This window comes from Convolutriloba macropyga, chromosome 3 (genome assembly GCF_964194025.1).
Source record: "Convolutriloba macropyga chromosome 3, txConMacr16.3, whole genome shotgun sequence".
Lineage (NCBI taxonomy): Eukaryota > Metazoa > Xenacoelomorpha > Acoela > Convolutidae > Convolutriloba > Convolutriloba macropyga.
Window position 1 is genome coordinate 39214666 of NC_134470.1, and position 26286 is coordinate 39240951.

Sequence of the window (26286 nt, forward strand, 5' to 3'; positions counted from 1 at the left end):
CTACATATTAATGCAAAAGCTCTCGAAACTTATTTCTGAAAATAACTAAATTACAAGCATAAAAAAAGCTGGGTCATCTCGACGAAAACGGCTAAAAACGGTTTTATATATATATATATATGTATATATATATATATATATATATATATATATATATATATATATATATATATATATATATGCGCCATTCTTTCAAAAACAATTTTCAAAGTCAGAGCCCATGATCAAAAACTTCTCTCTCTCTCTTAGACAAAATTAGTTCACAAGGCAATTTTACTCACTTTCGCTTTTAGGTTAAAACGCCATCTGAACGAATAGTACTTCCGGTGAAAAAAAAACCTCAACACTAGTACTCCTCTTCGAGTCGTAAAAAACCAAGAAAGGCCAAAAAATAACCCCAGCTATCGCCATGCGGGTATTAAAAACAAAGCAGTGTAATTAATTCTGAACACGCACGCGCAAGTTTCCAGATCTCACAAATGCCAGATCTCTTCGATGCGATTCTACAAAGCCAGCCTTTTCATTATAGCGCCAGATTTTCAAATGGTTGGCATTTTAAAACGTGCAAAGTGCGTTTTTCGAGCAGGGTTAAGAAACTCTGCCAGTCACTTCTAAATTCTTCCTTATATCACAAACCCGTACTATTTAATGTCAGATATTCTCAGTGACTTCATTGGTCACGTAACCTATACTTAAATTGGCGGTCCTTTGACGCTGTAAATTCAAAATTGTATTGCTTTTTTTCTCCAAGAAGAAGGCTCCATACTTAAATCAAACTATATGCAATTGAAATTTTAATGGTCAGAACATGAAACTCAAATCTGAAGCAGCGGGTTAAAAATTTGAAATTCCGCCACTCAGTAATATCTACTAACTTGACTGAGATGCGCTGATTTTCTGTTTGATTTCGTATTTGCATACCAAAATCAGCTCATTCGTAATCTCGTTCAGCGCAAAGAGCAGGATACTTGCACTGAAACATGAAATGAATCATTTTAGTTTATCGTTTGATCCTAAGATCTAAAGAAAGGAAGAATTTCGTTGCTGAATAGTTGTAAATAAACAAACAACGTGGACAAATAACGAGATCAGAGCGATCTTCTTTTTCAATTTGCCCGATAAATTATTGAAAACGATGACTTGATATACGTTAGTTAAATACATCCATAATATAGCAAACAAATTATTCAAATAGGACACCAATTCAATAAACTAGAGAAATCTTTTAATTTATCAAGACAAATTTGTGCAGTTTTCTCAGACGCTATGAATTAGCTCATCAGTTATCAAGTCAACGCCTGAAGTACTAAGGTGATATTTGTATTGGGTGCACAGACTGTAAAGACTGATCTACAATTTTGCTTACCTTTGCTACTGTTTGCTTACCTTTTAGTACATATGACCATATGTCGGAGTCTGCTATTGTTGCACACCCACACTGCATCGCTCACATTGGGCGCCAGAATACCCTGCATGTGCTGAAACAACAATTTTTACTTATTATGCAGCTGCAAGGTTTGTGTAGCTAACGCAACGGAACGGACGAACAGGGGACGTTTTATCATTTATCAAACAAAAAAACAAAGGTCATTTTATAGACGGAAGAGATACCAATTTTTTTTTTCCAAATTTAAAATTACTTGGTTTAACAGTCATTTCTTTTCTTGATGGCCTCATAGTTTCCATCAATTCAAAACAATTTCCCAAACTAAACAATATTTTCAACTCCCATTTCATAGGGTGAGTCGAAAAACAAATTGACAATTAAAATTCCCCTCTCATTGGGTGACATATGATTTAAGCTCTGATATTTCAGCAATCAACATGAAAGTTTCTACAACTTGTTCAACTTTCAAAGATCTCACTTTTGTGTGTTATTATGAATGTTGCGTTTTCGATTGCCCCTCTTATTAGCAGCTAATGCTCTATGTACTTCATTGTTAAATAAACATTCAATGTCCAAGAAATGAAAGCATCATCCTCAAACTGGAGAGATCGACATTTGCATCTGAAGCCACTAACCCAAAAATTTGACGCTCTCAGGATTGCAAAGCAGTGTCTTTTTTCAACCCTCAAAGAATCAGGTTTCCCACATTTCGATGGAAAGCTATTTCTATTATCCATTGTCAGCTAGTCTTTCCAATATCCATAGTTAGCTAGTCTTTTCAAAAATTGTGCTTTTACGGGCCATCAACGCTAAACAAGGGGAGTAAAAAAGATATGCTTCTGACATTCTACGAAATACTTCTATCTTCAGCACAGCTCAGCAATATGTCTACCGGGTTTCTATTGAAGCAAGATTTTGCCATAGTGTTAACGATACGGATATTAAACGAAACAATTTCTTGAGGGGCTACATTCCACTTACTTAGAGATCAGCTCATAAAGCAGGCTTGGTCTTTAACTCTCAAACTGGTTCCTTTTGAGTGCAGGATCAAGCCAGGTTAGCTAATTCCCTGAACAAATAGATTTCATTATGTCTTTGAGTAACCAGCCCACCTTCCTTACAAATAAATGAATACATGTTGGAATCTTCGTCACATCCATCTCAGGTTGCGGTAAAGTTTTTTGCTAGTATACAGTAGCTTTGAGCAACTGCTCTTTTGGACAGACAAAGAACCCTCTTTCGGAAGGAGTTGCCATCAGCTATCTCAAATTGCATTTGAGATTTCGTTTCATTAGCCTTCTTTCATGTTTGGTCACATGTTCTGACAGTTCATGGCATTGATCTTCTATTTTGGCATAAAGTTATGCCTAGTCTTTTGAAACTGAGATTCGTGGGCACAAGCGTTCAACACTTTCATCGACAGATGAGTCTGCTAAAAAACTGATTTTCGATCAACGTCGAATTGTTCTTTTGGTTTGCCAGTGACTTTTGTTATTCGCAAACCACCGTTGTGTTCATAGGCTAATGAAAGGTCCTTCCTTCACACTACCATACTCTTTGGCAATTGATAAACGGTTTTCGTATTGTGCTTTCTACGTACTTTCGGAAATCTTGGCAACCCGCTACAACACTTGTCAAAACATTCTTTTCCGCTTGAATTGATTTTGTAAAAGCTGTAAAAAAGACTTAACAGGACTACAGTCAAGGGTGTTTCTCCAAGCGTGAGTGTTCTCTTGCCAGTTTAAAACTTTCTCATTCAGAAAATCTTATCCCTGCCGATATAACGTTCTATGCACCGGTGACAACTTTCAAACCAATAATGCCGCAACAGCATTGAGCTTCCTCCCAAGTGATCTTGGCTGACAACCAGAAAACTATTATTATTTCAGGGTAATAGCCGAAAATTGGCCTAATTCAAAGATTGTTTTTCAAGCTAACCTTTCAAGGAGTCGAATTAGCGCAAGCAGTAGGAACATCCGCATGAAGTCAAATTTACGATATATAATATAAACTAGCAGGTCCGTAAAGGCTATCTAAATGGATCTTATCTTGAAACTTCAAGTATTGATATTCTCATTGAAAACTTATTCGTGATAACTGGTGTACATGCGATCGTTTCAATGAATTTTTTTGCAACACTACTTTGGAAACACCAACGAAAAATGAAGAGAGCCCAATATGCGAAAGAAAGGTTTTACGCGAGCTAAGAGCAATAGACGTTGTCAGAGTATTAAAAAAATCAAAACATATAGAATGAGGTATAAAGAGGGAGAGAAAGAGATCGCTAGCAGCAGATATATAATGAGTCGGAGAGCAAATAGATTTAAAAATACGAAAAGAACAAAAAAACAGAACAAAAAAAAGGTTGAAAGCTGTGAAAAAAAAACAAAAACAAAAAAAACAAGAGTCTGGGAGAAAGCCAGCGGGAGAGAAAAGCGAAAAAAGAGAATTTACGAGAGGACAAGGATAAATCGAAATTGATGAGAAAGAAAAGAACAGAAAGAATACAATGCAACAAAAACCATAAGAATACCAGAAACCAACCGTACGAAAAATAATATGAAACAAAAAATGAATCAAAAATTCATATAAAAAGAAAAGAAAAAGTTAAAGAATCAAAAAAAGAAAAAGAAAGAGAGAAAGAAAGAGAGAAAGAAAAAAGGAAATTGAGCGAGAGAAAGAACGCAAGAAAACAAAAACGATAGAATGAAGGAAAATGGGACAGCAAAAAGAAGCCAAAATCATGAGAGAGAGAAAGTATAAGAACAGCGATATAGTGAGCGAGCGCAAAAAGCAAAAAATTGAGTGCAAAAAGAAAATAACACAGATAGAGAAAGCACTTGAAGCGCAGAAAAAATACGCCAAACATAAAAAAACGCCAAACAAAATAGAAAAGATCGCCAACAGAAAAAATAAATACAGAGAAAGAAACTGAAGATCGGGAGAGACAACAGTTCAAAAGAGAAAACATATCCTGGGCGAAACAATGAATACCGGTTCTCATAAAAAGGATGAAATTGCTGATGAGAACAAGATGGATGTGACCAAAACGAGGAAAGTGCTGATAAAAACGAATTGTTGGCAAGCCTTTGCGAATGCTGTTAAGAAGTCAACAAACACAGAACTGAGTTAAAGGGCTGGCTAAAGCCACGAACTAAATTTTCCTCAAAAAATTGAGAAAATTATATACCTGTCAAGTCTCGTAGGCAATAATTTATTAGTAACAGCCCTTAAAAAAAGTCCTCTACTGAGCATTATGAAAATTGTATTTATTTCAAGACATCAGTTTTGTCATATACAATTTTTGGCACCTAACTTTGGTTTTTGCAACGGCACCTTTTGGGGGTTTCACACTTCACAAATTTTGTTCGCTGAATTCTTCAATATTAAAAAACCTTTGGTAGAGTGAAGCTTTGACTAAAAAAATTTCCATCATCCGCTTTTTAATCCTTGACGATTTCGGTGAGTGACTCTTCCTACACAAATTTTCAAGACAACCTTTTTCATCAACCACAATTTTTTGACAAAGAAACACAAAAAATATATTTTTTTCAGTCATAAACCCTCGTCGTCTTGAGACACATTCGGTCTTTACCTTTTCAGTATCAAAAACTGTTCGGGCACAGACCGTTTTCTGAAGAAGTTTTTGGTCACAGACCCTTTTCTGAACAACTAATCTGCCAATAATTTTTTCGACACTATCATTTTCGTTTATTGAAACACTAATTATTGTCATTTTGTTTATCAAAGAAATTTCGGCTACAGAATTTCCCCAAAGCATTTTTTGGTAGATGACACGACCTCTAAGCAACATTCTGGGTCAATGACCTTTTGGCAACAATTTTCGGTCAATGAAATTTTTGTAACATTTTTCGGTCAATGACCTTTTCGAAACATTAATCGGTCAATGACATTAAGCAACCGCTTAACCGTGCTCTTCGGTAGTACTGTTAAACCATGCTGCTCAGTGATGCTCTGAAACATGCCACCTCATGTGTTCACGCGATTAATATATATACTAACAGGTCCGTAAAGGCTATCTGAATGCATCTCATCTTGAAACTTTAACTATTGATAGTTCATAAAACCCTTATTCGTGATAAATGGTGTACATGCGATCGTTTCAAAGAAAATTTTGTAAAACTACTTTGGACACACTAGCAAAAAATGAAGAGAGCCAAATATGTCAAAGAGGTTTTATTCGAGTTAAGAGTAATAGACGTTCTCACAGAGCATTAAAAAAATCAAAACGGATAGAATGAGGTATAAAGAGGGAGAGAAAGAGATCTATAGCATCAGAAATATATAATGAGTCGGAGAGCAAATAGCTTTAAAATTGCGAAAAAAAACAGAACAAACGAAGGTTGAAAGCAGTGAATGAAGACAGAAAAAAACAAGAGTCTGGGAGAAAGCCAACGGGAGCCAAAAGCGAAAAGGGAATTAACGAGAAAAAATAAAAATATCGAAATAGAGGGGAGAGGAAAAACAGAAAGAATACAATACAACAAAAACAATAAGAGCATCAGGAACCCACCGTAAGAAAAACAATAGGAAACACAAATTGAATCAAAAAAAGGAAAAAAAGAAAAGAACAACCCAGAAAAGAAAGAGAGAAAGAAGGAAAAAGGAAAGTGAGCGAGAGCGAGAGAACGCAAAAAAAGTGATAGAATGAAGGAAAATGGGACATATTTGGAAAAAGAAAGAAGCCGAAATCATAAGAGAGAAAGTACAAGAACCGAAATAGTGAGCAGGCTCAAAAAGCAAAAATGTGAGTGCAAAAAGATCGCACAACAGAAAAAAAGAAAGACAGAGAAAGAAACTGAAGAAACTGAAGATACAACAGCTCAAAAGAAGAGAAAACAGATCCTTGGCGAGGCAATTAATTCCTGTTTACATAAAAAAGATGAATGTGCTAATGAGAACACGATGGATGTGGCTAATACGAGGAATGTGCTGATAAAAAAGAATTGTTGGCAAGCCTTTGCCAATGCTTTTAAGAAGTCATCAAGCACAAAACTGAGTTGGATAAAATTAACAATATTAACAAAACATTCCTCGAAAAACAATGACGGAAAATTATAAACCTGTCATGTTTTGTATGCAAAAACTTATTAGTAACAGCCCTTAATCAGAAAATGCTCTCTACTGAGCCCTAAAAAAATGTATTTACTTCAAGACCTCAGTTTTGTCATAATTATTTGGCACCTAAGTTTGGTTTTTGCATCGGCACCTTTTGGATGTTTTACACTTCACAAATTTTGTTTGCTGAATTCTTCTGTATTAAAAACATTTTGTACCTGGAAATTTTCACACAACAAACTTCCATCATCCACCTTTTAATCCTTGACGTTTTTGGTGAGTGACTTTTTCTGAACAAATATTTAAGACAATCTTTTCCATCCATTTTTTTGACAATGAATTACTAAAAACCGTTTTCTGAAGAGGTTTTTTTACAGACCCTTTTCTGAACAACTAATCGGCCAATGATTTTTTCTACACTATTTTTTTTGTTTATTGGAACAACGATTAATGTCGTTTTCTTTTACAGAGATTTTGGCAACTCGCTTTTTAGCAAAGCATTTTTCATTAGATGACACGACCTCTTAGCAACATTTTGGGTCAATGACCTTTTGGCAACACTTTCCGGTCAATGAACTTTTTGTAATATTTTTCGGTCAATGATCTTTTAGAAACATTAATTGGTCAATGACCTTAAAGCACCATTTTTCGGTCATTAACCCTATTTAAGCAACCGCTTAACCGTGCTCTTCGGTAGTACTGCTAAAACATGCTGCTCAGTGATGCCACTAAAACATGCCGCCTTATGTGCTCACGCGATTAATATAAAGATAGATCCTGATAACAGAAAAGAAGGACGTCAAATCTCCGGATAAAGCGAATCAACAGGACAGACACGAACGTGCGGTCACAATTGACTTATTCAAAACATAAACCGACAAATGTCGGAAGAATTGCTCTTGAACGACAGGCGAGGCAATTTAATTCAGGGGCTGTAGCCTAGATCAAATTATGGGTGCAAAAAAATTTTTCCTCCGCCGGGATTCGAACCACTGCCCTCCCGATCCACAGCCACAACTACTAACCACTGAGCTACAGAGCACATACCTCACTTATTCTGCAACCGAATTTATATTAGCTTTACTTCAGAGCAATAGAGATCACTCAAAAATGAAGAACGAAAGCGTGAAAAAGTCACTTGAGAAGTCAAAGAATGTTCTAGAAGAAAAGCGCAAAACTGTCAAGCGAAAAATTTGCATAAAAAAAGACACACACGTTTACTATAATTGCTATGAACTGCGTTCAAGAGCAATTAATAATTTTGCAGTTATTAAAAAGTAAACTGTTTATTTTCAATTGAGATTAGCTGACATTTTTTTCCATCATCAACCAGAAAAAAAATTACCGCACAATCATTGTTGCGATTTCGTACATTTTTATAAATAACCTCGAACTGTCGCAGTTGAAAAAACCAATGCCTCTGTTGGGCGCAGTACAAGAATTTATTGAAGACCTGAAAAAGTTGAGTTTTTCCACTTATCAACCAAAATGCCAAATTTTACAGCGCAGTAAAACAATGTATTGATAAGACACAAAAACAAATTGCCAAAATTTACAGCAGAGAAAAAACATAACCAAAATTCTAACTTGTTTTCACCGGAAAAATTGCTCCACTTTATCTTTTCGAAAAACCCAACTTTTATTGAAGATTAAATAAATTGTGTTTTTGCGAGCCCTGTTGAGTGCTCACAAAATTTAGCTAATCTTTTCCCGAAAGAAAAACAAACCGAATAATGTCGGACGAATAACCGTCAGAAGGGGCAATCTAATTCAGAGGGGGCTGTAGCCTAGACTTTGCAGAAATTCTTTGCAGAAATACTCTGACGATGGAGGGCTTCGAGTCTGCGACCTCCAGCGAACTAGACTTCGGCATTAACCTGTCGCCCATCGTGGACTTGTAACTTATTATCTTATATCACTTTTGTTTATACCACAATCGATAATTCCAGAATATCAGCTATTTGGATCACGTAAAAATCAAGAAGTCACGAGCGAAAGGGTTGCTTAGGTGAAATCGCAAAAAAAATGTTTTGCAAAAACGCAAGAACGGTCAAGGGAAAATTCTGCAAAAAAAAAACGTTTACAATAATTGCTTCGAACTTCATTGGAGAGCGATTACAGAACATTTTGTGGCACTTGCTGTCTATTTTTAAGGGCAAAGAACCAAATATACTCAGATGATTTACTTTGACAAGGGTCGATTTACTTCAACCCTCGAAACAGAAACCATACACAGCAAATTTCCGGAAAATAGCCTCATTGACTCTGATAACCCCGATTGTTATTGAATGAACAGAAAAAAAGCAGAAAAATAATTTATGTGTCGTTCTATAGTGAGCAAATCCAGAAACGACTCGAAATAGAAAATTTGCCACCCCCGCAGACATGATGCACCTCCAACATAAATATACTAAACACTTTTAAACAAAAACAGGAAAAAATAACTTGAGAAAAGTAACTGACAAAACTGATACAGAATATGATAAAATTAACTTACGTGGCTCCTCCAGAAAGGGGTCGTCAAAAACCTTGTAATACAAGTAGTTTGCAATAACATGGTACCAAATGGCAGAATAACAAAATCGGTTCAAAGAGAAAAACCGAAGAAAAGGAGAGATGACGAGGGACAAAATCAAAACATAACCGACTCTAAAATGCGCGCTCTTTCAGCCTGATCTATTGCAACCTAATTCAATGGGGGGAAGAGTACCTAAATTTACTAATGGGGTTTATATGACGTCGTTAGAGGTTATTATATACCACTATAACTACTAATAACATCACTAATAATAAGTTTAATAACTAACACAAATTTGTGTGCACATTTCATTTGACTTTTAGTTAGTGAAATGACACCACATGCCTTCAACGGCTGACAATTGTGAAAAACTTGTGTTCCGTATAGTAGAGACAGAAAGAGATACAGATCTAAATTAAAAAAAACCGACGCCGCTCAAAAGGCTATGTAAAAAACATTCACCGATAAAATAAAAAAGTTCGCTAAATTCATTCCGCAGAAAATTTTTGATTGGAGACCTTTACAGCACGTATGAGTTCCTTTGACCTTATATTAATTCAAATAAAACTTAAGTTTTTAAAGTGCAAAAGTCATTTTTATTGAGAGGTAATTCGAGTATGATCAAAAACACGCAAATGATTAAAAAACGTTTGGTAGAGTGAGAAATGATGTCACGCGCAAAAAAACCGTTAGTGAGAATAAAAAGTCACTCGACAATTTGACCTTTTCAGCTTTGCTGTGTGAACAAATGTAAAATGAAAAAGCGTCAGACAACAAAACAAAAGACATAGCAGGACAAGTCTTGACGCGTAATTGAAAAAATTTTCATTGTCTAAACAAAAAATAGACATATAATGGACTATGAATGGGTTAAAGAAACCATTTAGATAAAATCTGATTTAAAAAAACAGTAAAAAAGCAATGCCAAACTGCCGCATTTGAAACCACTAGCGAGAAAGCGAATTTTTGTTCAAACACCGTTTTCTCACTCTACTTTGAAATTAGAGCTAAAAAAATTCACGCCGCAAAACCACTCGCTTTATCGCTCCACTTCTTATTTCGGCGTGACCAAAATCACTACTCCAATTTGACTTCAAAAATCATGAAAATGTCTGAAGAGATCAAAAGTTTTTCAAAAAAGACAGCGCCCCAATACAATTCGAAATCTTTGAATAGCAAAAAAACAAGAGCACCGCAATATACCTCCGCTCAGCTTACAGCCTCGCAGCTTAAAAAAGACGCTCTGCTAATAATCCTCTTCTAGTCGTTCACGTGGAGCTTAAATGGATTCTTTTGAAAACTCAAAACCATGGAGTACGACTTTAATCATAACTCCAGATCTAACCTTCCTTATGTTCTGAGAATCAAGATGAAATTCACAAATTGAAAACTTTCAAAAATTGAAAGTTTTAGTTCCTTCACAGGAGCTTTTCAATGGTGCTCCATTTTCTTCTCTCCAAAAGTCATCGATCGGCCAAAATTGACTGTATAAAAATCCAGGCATAAAGTTCCTAGCCCCTAAATAAATTTGGGAGTTTGATTGCGACGTGCCAATTGTTGCTTTTCTGTTCTGAAAAGCAATTGGCCAGATTTTATTATTCTACTGAGTCAATACAACGGTCAGCCAATAAATTCGTAAGAATCTACATTGAAGTCGATGGGTGCTGCCGACTCGGTTGCCAATATTGCTGCCCGTCCATCGCTGAGCACAGCCAGAAGTCCTCCCATAGTAGCGAGGGCATTGCACAGACACATTACGTGTACACCAGAAGTCAACAGAGAAGCTAGAACAATGTCAACGCTGCATCTCACCTCAATAAGTTCTATCCTAACGTCTACTTCGGAGCTGTTTGTTTTCAATATCAGTCGTAATAATTTCAATTTAAAAACCTTTTTAATTCATAGGGGTCAATATTATATGACGATCACAGATGTAAAGAGCAAGCAGAGTAAAAATCTGTTGACTTGAAAAACAGCTTCGAAGCAGCTCTGAAACTCGCTTGCTACAGTCTAGCATTAACGATATTAAAGCAAAAATTAGCTGCCCTTGAAGCGATCTACTTTCCCTCAAAGAAGATCGACTACGAAAAATCAGAAAGATCAAACGTCGAGTTTATGCAAATTTCCATTTTTACATTACAGATTTATACAATTTCGTGTTTCATGTTTTTGCTGATGTAAGGCGAGTCATTATTCTTTTGTAAAGCACACAAGACTGATGACGTTGTTGGAATTTTCGTTACCAAGTTAACAGTTCGAGGAAAATTTTATTCGGCACAAATTTATGTTTACTGCTACCAAAATATACAACTATTGTTTATCAATTTGACAATTATTTAGCATTATTGTTGTTATAAAATATTAAATAGTTTCCGGTTGGACAGGCAACAAAAACCAAGAAGTTGGTATCATATAAAACACTTGACGGATGCGAACACCAATGAAGCCAAACCTGAGGAGAGCATTTACAGAACGTACTCGACTTACTGAAAGCGAGAATAGTACTTGGAAAGCGATAGAAAATACCGTCAAAAAATCACTGTAAAACCTCGTTCCCATAATAACTGAAAACCTCATGAAAAAATTGAGATGCTCCACTGTCAAAAAATGGACACATCTGTACCAAAAATTAACAGAAGAGCAATAATATTAAACCAATTATTCTGAGATTTGGAAGCAGAACTGCAAAAGTAGATATGAAACAAAAAAAAGGCAGTGTATGATAGTGCGATCGATTTTTGAATATATTGGAGCCAGGCAAAAATTTATCAACGAATGAAGTGGCGACACTATAGTGCCTTAATAATCATACAGTGCCTTAATAAAATTGTAAAACTTTAGAGGCAGGTCAAATGGAATTCGAAGAAAAAGCTCGAGAAAACTTCCAAACTTTTTGAATTCACTATTAATTTTTCAAAACTGCTCTCTTAAACGGCCAATTCCCTTTTACAAAACTTAAAAAGCAATACCAATTTTTAAGCATTATGAACAAGCTGACAGAGCAATAAAGACCGATCAGCTTACTCTGCAGTATCTCAAAAAGTCCTAGAAAACTGATATTTGAAGAACTATACGAAACTGTTGGAAGTAGTTCGCATTACTCGTAGCATGGATTCAGACGAAAGCGATCTGTCATCACTTAAATGCTAGCCCTTTTTAAAGAGCTCTATAAAAACTACGATGGCAACGAGAATGAACTGTACGTGTACTTAGACTTTGAGAAAGAATTTGACAGCGTCTCTCATAGGCCACTGATAAATAAAGTACATGGATTTGGTATTGGACAAAACTTTCTTAAAATACTCTCGAGTCGCTTGACAAACAGAGAGCAAAATGTAAATGTTAATGAAGCCAGCACGGAAACAACTGAAGTAAGCCCAAGTAGCGATCATAAGGAGTGCCCCAAGGACCGTTACTTGGGCCTTTACTTTTCATTATCTATATTAATGACCTGCCGCAACAAGTAGAAAAGTGAGAACCATTTGGCTACGCTGACGATTATAAACATGCCACAACCGATTCAGCAAAACTCCAAGCCGATATTGACAGAATAGAAAAATGGTGCAAAGATGAAATGAAATCAAAACAAATGTTACCTTTTGCCTATCAAAATTGAAAACAACTATAATCTTATGCTGTACGGCAAACAACTCGAGTAAAAAAAGAACAAAGAAATAGGTGTGGTAATATCAACCAAACTTACCAGGAAATCTTATTGTGAAAAGCGGTGCACAGAAGCCTGGAAAACGTACTATTTCCTAAAAACGAAACGTCTATACGAAGTATAATGTAAAAACAAAATTAAATTCAAATGTGCGCTATTTGTAAGACAAAACTGGAAAAGCTCAAGATCTTACCACTTGCCACAATGTATTTCGAACTCCATGACGTCCTTCTACTGTCTTTTCTCAAAGGGAATTTTGATATCGATCTACCAATAAGACTAAAATCAGAGAAAAATATTATGACAAAACAAGACAACAGGATTTTATAGGACTACACACAAGAGAAAGGCTGACAAAAACTTGGACAAAATTCAGCCATTTTTTAAACATAATTGCTAAACAGACATGTACATTAAAAAGCAAAGTCAACAAATCTCAATGAACTAAGATCTACTAGAATCACTTTATCAAGAATTACTCAGATGTAAATTCATGTTCGTGAACTTTCATATGCAATTGAGGACATTGCAACCCACTCCAGAAAGTCAACTTAGCTGTGAAGAGACGGGCCCCAGCCCCGGATCACACTGGTTCAAAGCCTAAACTATGACAACTACTATAGCTGCTGTATGGACCAACGAAGGCATGTCCTCTATTCTATGCACAACAAAACGTACAAAAATCTTTATCATGGGGCCTTGACCCTCGATTATCATATTCATTCTGCTCTCAATTTTTTTCGTCGAAAAACATTTTGCTTCAACTTTGCAGCTGACTTCCATACTGAACATAGTTCGCAAAACGTCATTTGATTTCAAATCGTGAATTTATTTCGGATTTCTGTGTTAAATATCGTTCTCTAAAAGCGCATAGTGATGCATTGAAAGCAATTGTATTAAGTAATGAGTCTCCACCTGCCTTCTATTCCTGGATTAACCTGATTCTGGTTCATTACGGTTAAATGATGATTTGAAGGATTTTATTACACCTGGATATACAAATAGCCGAGTAGAAAAGACACGGAAAAGGTGACGGAGTAATGATTAAAGCCCGAAACGATTTCATCAATCTAAAGAGCTTTTCGGCACCTCTATCCAAATTCTCTGTTTCTGCAGTTGAAAAAAGGTAATCTTTTACAAGTTTGTGCAATCTACAACCAGCCCGTTGTAACAAACTTCAATTTCTCGAAAAACTGGAAATCTTGGACGAATTCTGCAACAACGATACACCCTTCATTACAGCGGGCGATTCAACGTAATTATAATGATAAGAAATTGCTGTTAAAATATCTAACAAGAGCAACATCTTTAACATCTAACTAGATCTAAGAAAAAAACGTGTTTCCAAAATGTGTGCTTCTTTTCTTGCTCAAATCCTTTTATTTTTATTATTTTTATTATTAAATTTACCCATGCGGAATATCGAGGTGCTGGAACACCAGAATCCTATTGATCCATATCCAATTCGTTTGCAAAACACAATGAAACCAGTCAAGTAATCCCTTACCCCTTTCCAGTTTCCTTAAAGAAAATAGCAGGCAAATCGCCGAAAAATAGCCGCCGATCACCCGCTTAAAGCACATAGTGATTGAAACAGAAAAAAAGACACAAACTGACAGTATTTTTCTAAATTTTAAAGTGTTCACATTTGGTGTGCAAATTGTGCATATTCGGTTAGCGTTTAAAATCACTAAATTCAGCTTCAATACTGAACGCTAATGAGCATAATACTAATGCCAACTAGCAACCGCTTTAATGAACTTTGATAAACCAACGCACTATGAATTAATGACCGGGATTTATGTTCATCCCGTTTCTTTTGATTTTGCTCTTCTGGCTTTGACAGTATTCACTTAATTACGTAATTCATTGCATGGAAGAATTTAAAATCCATTCAGTTGAAACAGTAAGTGAGGTATGTCAGAAGTCAAGCGTTATAACCATGACTTATGTTAATTGAAAACCGTGCTCAAAAGCTTAAGTAGCAGTACGAGTACTGAAAAACAATTCAAACAAATTTCATTGACTAAACATAGCTGGCAGATTGCCAAAAAATGACAGCGATAGCTTCGTAGATCTGCAGTTTCAAAATTATAGTGAGAAAACAGACAAAAAAATTGTCTTTTCAATAAAGGCAGATACGTTATAGTACCGCACACATACTTGACCCTATCTCTTTGAATTAAAGTTTAAAAAAAGTCAATTTGAGATTGAAGAAGTCAATTTTGAGAGTGAGGAAGTCATTTTTGAGATTGAGGTAAGTCACGTGTGACCAAACAATTAATTATGCAAATTCAAAAAAAATAGCTCTACAAAGGTTGAAAAATTACGTCACGCACGAAAAAATTGCCCGAACGGATGAAAAAAGCATATTTGAAGTAATTGTCACGTCATATGGTTGTAACAAAAAACTCGAAGACCAAATAAAAACAAAAACAAGAGAAGGCCAATAACAACCCAAGCTATCGCTTGGCGACTATTACACAAAAAAACTAGACCTAGAACGGACTGTGACTGGATTGGGAAAACAATTTAAAAAAATTCTATAAAAAAATCGGAAAAACGTAAACAATGAAGCGAAAATGCTGCGTATGAATCAAAAACCACTAGAGAAAGCGAATTTTTGTTCATACACCGTTTGCTTACTCTACGCAAAAATTCGAATGAAATAATATCACGCAGCAAAACCACTTTTTCGCTCCCCTTCCTGTTTCGGCGTCACCGAAATCATCGCTCCACAAAACTCACGAAAAAGTGTGAACAGATCTTGAAATCAAACACGGCCAGCAAATTGCCGAAAATAACCGCCGTTGACGCACATTGAGATTGAAACAGAAAGAGAAAAGAGAAAATGACCGAAACTTTTTGTTTTTTTTTAAGGTCAAAAAGTGTTCCAATATAGCTTGCAGTTTCAGTTAGATTCTTGAAAAATTTTTATTTCGGCTTCTAAATTGAAGGCTAGTAAGCTTAATATTAATGTCAGATAAGAATCGCTCTAATGAACTTTCTTAACCTAATGCACAATGACTTAATTCCCGGGATCTATATGTACCTTTTGATGTTGCTCTTCTGGCTTTTGACCGTATTCACTAAATTATGTGATTCATTGCGCGGAAGAATTTAAAATCCATTTAGTTTACACAGTGAGTGAGGTAAGTCAGAAGCCAACTTTAAAATCGTGACTAAGGTAAAATGAAGAACGTGATCAAAAGTTAAAGCGAATTTAAGAAAAAAGCAGGACAACTCCTGGCCTACAATTCAAAGAATTTTCATTGACTGAACATAGCGGGCAGATCGCTAAAACAATAGCCGCGATAGCTTCTTAGATCTGCAGTTCAAAATCATACTAAGAAAATAGACCTCAAATTCCTCTTTTCATTAAATGCAGATACGTTATAGTGACACACACTCACCTGACCCTATCTCGTTGAATTCAAGACAAAAAAAGTCAATTTGAGATTGAAAAAGTCATTTTTGAGAGTGAGGAAGTCATTTCTGAGAGTGAGGTAAGTCACGTGTGACCCAAAAATAATAACGCTAATGAACAAAAATTAGCTCTTCTAAGGGTGAAAAATGACGTTACAAGCAATTCAGTTGAAATTGCACGAACGAATGAACAAAAAGCATATTTGAAGTGATTGTCACGTCATATGGTCACAACAAAAATAATGAAGACAAAATAAAAACAAAACCAAGAGGATGCCAATAATAGCCCCAGCTATCGCTCCGCGACTATTAAACAAAAAACTGGACCTATAACAGACAGTGAATCGATTGGGAAAGCAATTTAGATAATTCTATCAAAAAATCGAAAAAAAAACAGTAAAAATTGAAGCCGCGTGTTAATCAGAAACCACTAAAGAAAGTGGATTTTTGCTCTTACACCGTTTGCTTACTTTACGTAAAAATTAGAATAAAATATCACGCAGCAAAACCACTATTTCTCTCCACTTCCTGTTTCTGCGTAACCCAAATCAATCAGCGCTTCAATTTGACTACAAAATTCACAAAGATGTGTGAACAGGTTTTGAAATCAAACATAGCCAACAAACTGCCGAAAAAAGCCACCGTTGACGCGCTTGATGCACATTGAGATTGAAACAGAAAAAGAAAGAAAGAAATTGACCGGAATTTAATCTGTGTCAAAAAGTGTTCCAATTTGGCTTGCAGTTTCAGTTAGATTCTCCAACTATACTTATTTCAGCTTCTATAATGAAGGCTATTAAGCTTATAGCAATCGCTCTAATGAACTTTGATAACCTAATGAACTCTGACTTAATGACCGGGATTTACATAATCATCCCGTATATTTTGATTTTGCTCTTCTGGCTTTGACCGTATTTACTAAATTACGTATTTCATTGCCTGGAAGAATTTAAAATCCATTCTGTTGAAAAAGTTAGTGAGGTAAGTCAGAAGTCAAAAGTTGAAACCGTAGCGAATGTAAAACGAAGAACGTCATCAAAAGGTAAAGCGAAATAAGAAAAATAGCAGGACAAGTCCTGGCCTACAATTTAAAGAATTTTCATTGACTAAACATAGCTCAAAGATTGCCAAAAATTAGCCACGATAGCTTCGTAGATCTGCCGTTTCAAAATTATAGCAAGGAATCAGACCAAGTCCATTCGAGAGTGACCTAAGTCACGTGTGACCAAAAATTAATCACGCGATTGAACAAAAATTCGCTCTAATAAGAGTGAAAAATGACGTCACACACAATTCAGTTGAAATTGCATGAAAGAATGAACGAAAAGCAGATTTGATGTGGTTGTGACGTCATATGGCGTTACAAAAATTTTAACAGCGAAATTAAAAAGCTGAAGAATTCTTGAAGCGACTCAAAGCGCAAGAGATTCACAAAGAAAAAAAGGTTTTCCGCTAGAACCATCAACATTTGTCTTAAAACCTTATTTCTTAACCTCACCAGGTTTGAAGTAGAATAGTAAAACATACGACCGTTTTCCCGAGGACGACTTGAGCATTGACACTACTTGAGCAAGCAATCGTGACAGTTAGGATAAAAAACTGAACAAACTTAAAACATGAGAAAATTGACAAAACTGTGGTGCCGCCAAAACCTCATAACATTATAAGCACTTGTTCAAACAGTTAAAAAATGGCAAAAAATCTTAGGGTGGCCGAATACTAAAAAACTTAAACTGACGGTGCTACAAATTGCCCCAGATTAACTCATGATCCTGTTGTTGAAAAATACAACTCCACAATCAACTGTTATACCCAAAAAGACATTGCAAAAGCATAAGACATATAATATTCTCAGAATCTAAACTCAATTTAGAAAGAAAAGGTAAAAAGAATACGAAAAAGACTGAAAATTTAACGGTTTGGAGTCACAGCAGTTAGGACAATATTAGACTATACTTCTCTCTTGTTGGAGATAGGATAGACTAAACGAATTATACTATTGAAAAAACTAAATAAGTCATTAAAGAGAAAATGAAACAGAAAAAAATTCGGAGGCAAATTGTTTAAAACCAAAACATGTTTACCCCAGAATATTCGCAGAACGAAGAAATCAATCAAAAATTGGAACCGAAACTCCATCTATTTATCAGTTCCGCATTGTTAAATGAATTGATTTGCAAAACGATGAAGTGAGAAAAACCTTAAAAGCTAAAAGCAAAATTTTTTAAAACTGATGTTGTTGCACATGTTCGAAAACAGAAGTCAACGTTCCAAAGCAGAAGTAAATGCTCGAAAACATGAAGAAACGTGCGTAACCTAAACAACAGCCGGTAGAATACCAGAAAAGGACTCGAAGAGTCGTGCAATAAAAAAAATCTTATCTAACCCTACCTGTTTTAGAAGCATGAAAAAAGAAAATAGCAAAACACAGCGTGATATCAATATTTTTTGAAATGTGGGTAGGTAGAAGGGGTGGAGGGGGAAGGGGTGCGTGTGTCTGGGAGGGGGTTTGGTGTGTGTGGAGGGGGCTATTTGGGTGATAGATAGAATGAAGGGACTTATAGGGGATCAAAAAATCTCGAAATGACCTTTTAAACATGAAAACTACCATCAGTTCTTAATTACTATGCTTGAGGTCCATTGTTCGAAGACAAAAATCAACGCTCTAAAACAGAAGTCAATGTTTGAAAACAAAAGTCAAATATCAAGTCATGTTTCGATCTAAAAAACAGCCGGTCCGAAAACGCCTCGAAGCGTCGTGCATTATGATCTCTAACCTAAACTTACCGAAATCAAAATAGACACGAGAAAAAACAAAGCAGCCCAATAAAGTATTTTAGAAAATGCAGACTCAATTTTTCAGTTCAGGGGTGTGGGTAGGTGCTCGGGTTAGGTGGGGGAAACTTGGAGGGGATAGGTGCAGGCGGGGGTAGGTGGGTGGGGTGGGGAGTTAGATAGGTGGGGGAGGGGGTAGGTAGATGGGGTAGCTGTGTTGAGGGGGGGGGGTCAGGTAACTCGGTTGCGGGTCTGTAGTTTAGATAAGTCGGGGTGACTTATATGGATCAAAAAAACTCCTCACCATAAATATTATCAGCATTTCATAATTAAAATAAATTAAAAACTAAGCTAAGCTACTGTTAATGTTCGAAAACAAGTCAAAAATCGAAAACAGAAATATTTTCCAAACTGAAGAGGCCAAAATTCAAGTCATGAGTAAATTGCTCTCGCAAAAAAAACGGTAGAATACCAATAATGCTCTTCAAGTCATAAAAACCTGTAGAATACCAATAATCAGAAAACAGACAACATTCTAAGGCAGAGTCAATGCTCAAAAAAGTCAGGTCAATGCTCGAATATTCAGGTCATGAACAACCTTGCGTCAGCTAAAAAACATAGCCGGTAGTAGCGGAAACAGAGTCGTGCAATAAAAACTCAGATCTTTTCCGTTTGTGCCCCCCCCCCAGCTTAGTGGGTGCATATTATTTGCAACCCCCAGACGCACGTGCAATATTTTTACATAATGATTTACTATGTAATGACGCGTGCTCTGTCACTAGGGGGAGCATAACGTACTGGGGGGCACAAACGGAAAAGATCCAAAAACTCTTATCAACCCTACCTATTTCAGAATTATGATCAAAGGAACAAAAAAGCAACATGCAGTGAGAACTGAATTTTGTAGGACATGCGGGTAGGTAGGTGGGAAGATGGGGTTTAGTCGATGAGGGGGTAATTGTGTGTGTGTGTGTGGGGGGGGGGTTAATGTGTGTCTGGGATCATCGCTCTATAACAAAGTCAATGTTCAAAAACAAAAGTCTGGGATCATCGCTCTATAACAAAGTCAATGTTCAAAAATAAAAGTCAAAAGTTCAAATCATGACTTCAAAAAAACATAGCCGGTAGAATACCGGAAACCACTTGAGTTATGTGAAAAACACTTTTCAATTATTTGAAAGATTCCCCGTATTTCAAGATTATCAAAAAAAAAAATAAAAAATTGCAATAATTGTAAACAACCAATTTTTAGTTGGGAATCTGCTTCAGTGTGGGGGGCGTATGTAGGGAGGAGGGAGAAATCTTATCTAACCCTACCTCTTTCAGACGCACGAAAAAAAAGAAGCAAAAAACAGCGTGAAATCTATTTTTTTTTTGAAATGTGGGGGGGGGGGGGAGGGGGGAAGTGTGCGTGTCTGGGAGGGGGGTTGGTGTGTGTGGAGGGGGGCTAGTTGTGGGATAGATAGGATGGAGGGACTTGAACGGGATCAAAAAATCTCGAAATCACCTTTAAACATGAAGGTGCTACAAATTTCCCCTGATTAACTCATGATCCAGGTGTTGAATACAACTCCGCAATCAACTGTTATACCCAAAAAGACATTGCAAAAACATAAAACAGATCATATCAGAATCTATACTGAATTTAGAAAGAAACGGTAAAAGAATACGAGACATATAGACTGAAAAAACTTCTAGAAATAATCGTTTTGGATAAAATACAGCGTGATATCAATATTTTTTGAAATGTGGGTAGGTAGAAGGGGTGGAGGGGGAAGGTGTGCGTGTGTCTGGGAGGGGTTTGGTGTGTGTGGAGGGGGCTAGTTGGGTGATAGATAGAGTGGAGGGACTTAGATAGATAGAGTGGAGGGACTTATAGGGGATCAAAAAATCTCGAAAAGACCTTTTCAACATAAATATTACCATCAGTTCTTAATTACTATACAATAACTAAGCTTCGTTTGAAGTCCATTGTTCGATGACAGAAACCAACGTTCTAAATCCCAAATCAAAAACAAAAGTCAAATTTCAAGTCATGACTTCATCTAAAAACATGGATCAAAACATCTCAAAATGATCTCTTCACCTTGAATATCAGCAGTTCACAATTACTTTACATTACTACTAAGTTAAAATCAAGCTACTGTTAAAGTCCGATGCTCGAAACGAGAAGTCAACAATCAAAAACATAGCGAGCATATTGCCAGAAAATAGCCGCGATAGACACTTGTGGCCCTCCATGAATTGAAACAACTAAAGAAATAAGATAGATAGATCGACCACCAGTCCTTTAACAGACCACTAGACTTTTTGGGTTAGATTCGGACTGCCAAATTTATGACACATACGTATCATAAGGAAAAACCCTAATAGAGCTTTTTAAAAACTGATAATCGAAATAAAAAACTCAAGACTAATACTCTTAGAGTTAGGGCATATAACTTTGGAACTAGTGACATGCACATTATTGATCGTTAAAGTTCCATAAGTGAGTTCAGAACTCATTTTTTTTATTGAGGTAAGTCACGCAGTTAACCTAAAAGCAGAAATGACGTCAAAGCAACAAATTTTAACTGCAAAGCAGAAGTCACTGAAGTTATTGAAAAAGTCAATTCCAAGAACTCAGGTCGTAAGAATCATCGATGGAGCCGACGAATTTAAAAAACGCACGATGTCCCCAATAATAGCCGCTATCGCTTCGCGGCTATTAAACAGAGGTATATGTTCCAAACGGAAGAAGTCAAAATTCAAGTCATGAACAAACTTGCTCTAGCTGAAAAAAAAACGAGTCGTAAAAACCTGTAGAATACTAACTCCTCTGCCAGTCGCAAAAAAGAGAAGGCCAATAACAGCCTCAGCCTGAAGGTTGTGTGATTGAGCGGCTGCTAACAGTGTAGGGGTTCTCTAAGAAAGCTGCTTAGCCACTTTTGGTCCTCCGGACTTTATCTGTTTGTCCCAATTTTGAGGACAAAAAGTCAGTCAAGCAAATAAAAGACCACATCATTACTATAATTACCACAAGCTTCGTTTGAAAGCAATTGATCAAAGACTTTCCCTTTTTCTTCAAAGAAAAGGAGAAAAAGGTACTGGAATGGTCAGCAAATAGTTCCGATCTCACTCCAATTGAATATTTAGCGGCAACTTCGAAGCAACAATTACGCAAAAAGAGTTCTTTGGAAAATGTGGAAAATGTGTCGGAAATTTGATTTAGATGTCGTTCAAATCTGGTTTGAAAACTTCACAAACCCACAGCCATATAGTAAAAATGTTAGAAGCGCAATGACCTGTTACTACAGAACTAAATGAAACTCAAAAGGTTGCATTATTTGATGGCGCATTATTCGTGGCGCTTTTAAAAGATCTTTGGGTGTAGGTAACTTTTTGGTATCTTAGAGTATATTTTGAACCTTTGCAAGCCAGGCAATCAAGCACCGGATACTGCAAATTTCATTCGACAAAAAGCCAAATTAAACAACTGCTAAAAGATCTATATTAACATTCAAGCTGCTTCCAGCTGTATAGTACACATCGAGTACATGAAAGCATCCAAACCAATTGCAAGCAAATGAGAGCAGGGACATTTAGAAGAAACCATAAATTGTGCCTACTAGTCGACGGGAGTTCCTTCACGTGAGTATCTGCCAATAACAAACCAAAAGCTAAAATCACTTTTGCAAACAATTTTATGTACAAACAAGGATTTCTTTTTCTAAGGTTTCGGTAAATCTTCCACCACCAATTTCATAACTGACTAATTAAAGAGTTTGTATATTCAAAATTAAAAGGCTCAGTCGGCTCATTACCCATCCTCATTTGGTTTTATAAACACTCTTGGGCGAAGAAAGAGTGGAAAGCCCTACCCATCATCATATTATGCAACCGATGATACTTTTCTGTAACTAAGCTGTCAATAAAAATCAATTCGAATCCTTTGTTGCAAAAAGGTAGTTTCCCTGCAAAATATTCGCAATATTAGCTTTCCTGAACTTCGTTATTTTTGACTTCAATATTTATGCATTTATATTAAACTTTCGTATCTTTTCCGTTTCTGCCTCCTCCCCCCCCCCCCCGCTTGGCGGATGAATACTGCTTGCACCCCCAAGCCCATATGCAATATTTTTGCATCATGATTTAGTATTTAATGCACGTGTCATTACACAGTAAATCATTATGAAAAATTATTGCACATGGGCTTGGGGGTGCAAATAGTATTCATCTGCGGGGTGCATAACGTACAGGCAGAGGGTGGGGGGGGGGGCACAGATAGAAAAGATCCAAACTTTTAAACGTTCACAGGATTGGTTGCATGGATGCTAATTCTTTGGCAAACGTGCTTTCAAACAATTTCGCAGTCGAAACGGAAGACTAAAATTTGCCACATCGTCGCTCAAGATATCTGGTTGTATTCAAACCATAGCCGGCATATTGCCGAAAAATAGCCGCGATAGACGCTTGTGGCCTACCATGAATTGAAACAACTAAAGAATTAAGACTGACAGATCGGCCACCAGCTTTTTCATAGACCACTAGACTTTTTGGGTTAGATTCGGTTAGATTCGGTATTTTTATGAGACACATTTGCTCTACAAGGAAAAAACCCTAATGGAGCTTTTTCAAAATTAAAATTCGATATTAAAAGTCAAGACTCTATTACTCAGGATTTAGGGCATATAAGTTTGGCACTACCTAGATTGACACTATTGACCTTTAATTAGTAAATGTTCGCAAAATTTAAAGTTCCATAAGTGAGTTCAGAAGTCATTTTTTTAGTGAGGTAAGTCACGCAATTGACCTAAAAGCAGAAATGACGTCAAGAACACAAATTTTAACTGCAAAGCAGTAGAAATCGCTGAAGTCATTGAAGACGTCAATTCCGAGAAGTCAGGGTAAAACGAAACAATAATGTGTTAGACAAAAAAAACATAGATGGCACATTGCCAGAAAATAGCCGCAATAGCTTCTTAGATCTGCAGTCTCGAAAAGAAAGTAAAAAAGACAGACCAAAAAAATTTATTCTTTTCATTGAGGACTGGGATGAAAATTTTGATTAGAACTTATTGCGTTTCTATTAGCTGCTCTTGAATAACCTTCAATTAGGGTGATATAAAGTCACTTGACCTTATCTCTTTGAATTAAATTAAAGAAAAGTCAATTTGACAGTGTGGAAGTCATTTTTGAGTGAGGTAAGTCACGTGTGACCGAAAACTTAATCACGCGAATGAACAAAAAACTCGATCCACTAATTGAGTTCAAATTGCATGAACGAATGAACAAAAAGTTTGAAATGATTGTGACGTCATATGGTCGTAACAAAAATCTCGACGACGAAAAAAAACAGCAGTACAAGTCCTGACGTACAATTCATTTTACGTGCAAAGAATTTTCATCGACTAAACAAAAAATAGACATAGAACGGACGAGTGAATTGGGAAAACCATTTTAAAAAATCAGATAAAAAAATTTTTCAAAAAAACTGAAAATCAATGTCAAAAAGCCTCATATGAACAAAAACAACAAACGAGAAAGAAGTTTGGTTCAAACAGAAAACTAGGCATAGAATAAACTATGAATGGATTGGGAAAACCATTTCGATTCAAAAAATCGAACAGTAAAAATCAAAGTGAAATTGCCGCATGTGAACAAGAAACCACTAGCGAGAAAGCGAATTTTTGTTCAAACACCGTTTTCTCACTCCACTTTAAAATTAATGTAAAAAAATTTCACGCTGCAAAACCACTCGCTTTTTCGCTCCACTTCCTGTTTCGGCGTGACCAAAATCACTACTCCAATTTGACTTCAAAAATCATGAAAATATGTGTACAAATCTTAAAGACAGCGCCCCAATACAATTCAAATTCTTTGAATTGTAAAAAAACCAAGAGAAGGCCAATATTAGTCTCAGCTATCGCTTCGCGGCTATTTAAAAAAAATTAGGAGAGCTATAATAGCCGCCTGGAACTGCTGACGCGGCTATTAATAATTTCCAATATCACCGAATAGGTTCTTATTTCCTTTAGCGCTTCTTTTTTGAAATTCTACACGTGCCGCACAATACAATTTGAGGCTCATTTGCGTTTGTGCCCCCCCCCCTCAGCTTAGTGCGTGCATATTATTTACATAAGGATTTATCTATGCAATGGCAATTGCTCTGTAGCTGGGGGATGGATGCGTAACGTACTGGGGGGGGGGGGGGGGGGGGGGGGGGGGGGGGTGGGGTTCGCACAAACGGAAAAGATTCCAGTATGATGATTAATTACGGCAAGATTCGGAGCTACTCCACTGGCAGCGTGCAGAGAGGGTAACTCGATTGCTAATTGTCAATACTTACTGTTCGCCCTACATTACACCCCCTTAATTCCATACATTGTCCTTAATAAACAGTACTATGGAGCCCAAAACAATTGGAGTCCATCGCGACACGCACACGCGTGAGCTTTAAAGTGAACAGGCTACGATCACAGGGATGAACTATTTTAATAACTGTGTTACATGTGACGACGTGCTGGTTTGCCAACTGACCTCTGGAGGGGTGGAGGTCAAATGCGAAGGGAATGGTGGAGAGAGGCTTGCTCTGATTGCCCACCAGAAGACCATCACTCCAATTGAACTGCTTCAGATTGCCATCGTTGTCAGCCACGCACAACTGATCACCAACCGAACAGAACCTGAATACAAACAAATATATGTTACCATTACGGTAATAGGTGGGGTTATAGGTTCAAGCTATACAAAGTTTATTGGGGGGGGGGGGGGGTTATAACGGATATGGATAAAACCTGCCAGTAACCCCAGAGGAAAAATAGTTGTATTTTAATCGAGAAGAAAAAGTTAATTCAGACTCTCTTTTGCAGTCCTGGAATTTACAGTACAGCTAAGAAAGTTAAAAATATCACAAAGATGTCAGCTAGTAAATAGCCAAATGATTAGAAACCTGAATAATTTGTCGTTGATGATACATTTAAAAACTCTTAATAGTCCAGAAGACCTCTTACACTACAACACCGTATGAATTATTTAGCTGGCTTTCTAGAACTTGTTCAAAAATGTACAAGTAAAATCTCACGAGTCTATTTTGGCCCCAATTGAGATGACTGCAAGTTGAGACAACGTGTAGTCCGGAAACGAACACCTCTTCAATGTGCTGATTCTGAAACACTCAATTCAACAAACTCTGCATACTCATGGATGGAACAACGCAATCAGCTGTCAAGTTTAAATGACCACAACATTCAAAATATAGCTGGCAGATTGCCAGAAAATAGCCGCAATAGATTCGTAGATCAGCAGTCTAAAAAAACAGTAAAAAAGACAGACCAAAAAAACCCGTCTTTTCATTGAAGGCTGATCTGTTATATTTTGATTAAAAATCTGCATAAGTTATTGCTGCCTCTATTAGCTGATCTCAATTAACCTTCATTTAGAGTGACACACACCCAT

The 26286-nt window shown here is 36.5% G+C and overlaps 1 protein-coding gene across 7 annotated transcripts in view; it reads right to left on the reverse strand.

The window, feature by feature from the left end:
• LOC142336194 (guanine nucleotide exchange factor subunit RIC1-like) overlaps window positions 1–26286 on the reverse strand; it is a 221025-nt gene that overhangs the window by 171998 nt on the left and 22741 nt on the right. For 4 of the 7 annotated variants that reach the window (XM_075384842.1, XM_075384845.1, XM_075384841.1 and 1 more), the window contains 6 exons: window positions 25913–25996; window positions 25369–25514; window positions 22458–22487; window positions 10632–10768; window positions 1387–1478; window positions 876–973 (listed from right to left, as the gene is read on the reverse strand). In XM_075384842.1, the coding sequence (XP_075240957.1) occupies window positions 876–973; window positions 1387–1478; window positions 10632–10768; window positions 22458–22487; window positions 25369–25514; window positions 25913–25996 (587 nt within the window). The remainder of the gene's footprint in view (window positions 1–875; window positions 974–1386; window positions 1479–10631; window positions 10769–22457; window positions 22488–25368; window positions 25515–25912; window positions 25997–26286) is intronic. The other 3 variants (XM_075384847.1, XM_075384846.1, XM_075384844.1) reach the window with 1 other exon arrangement.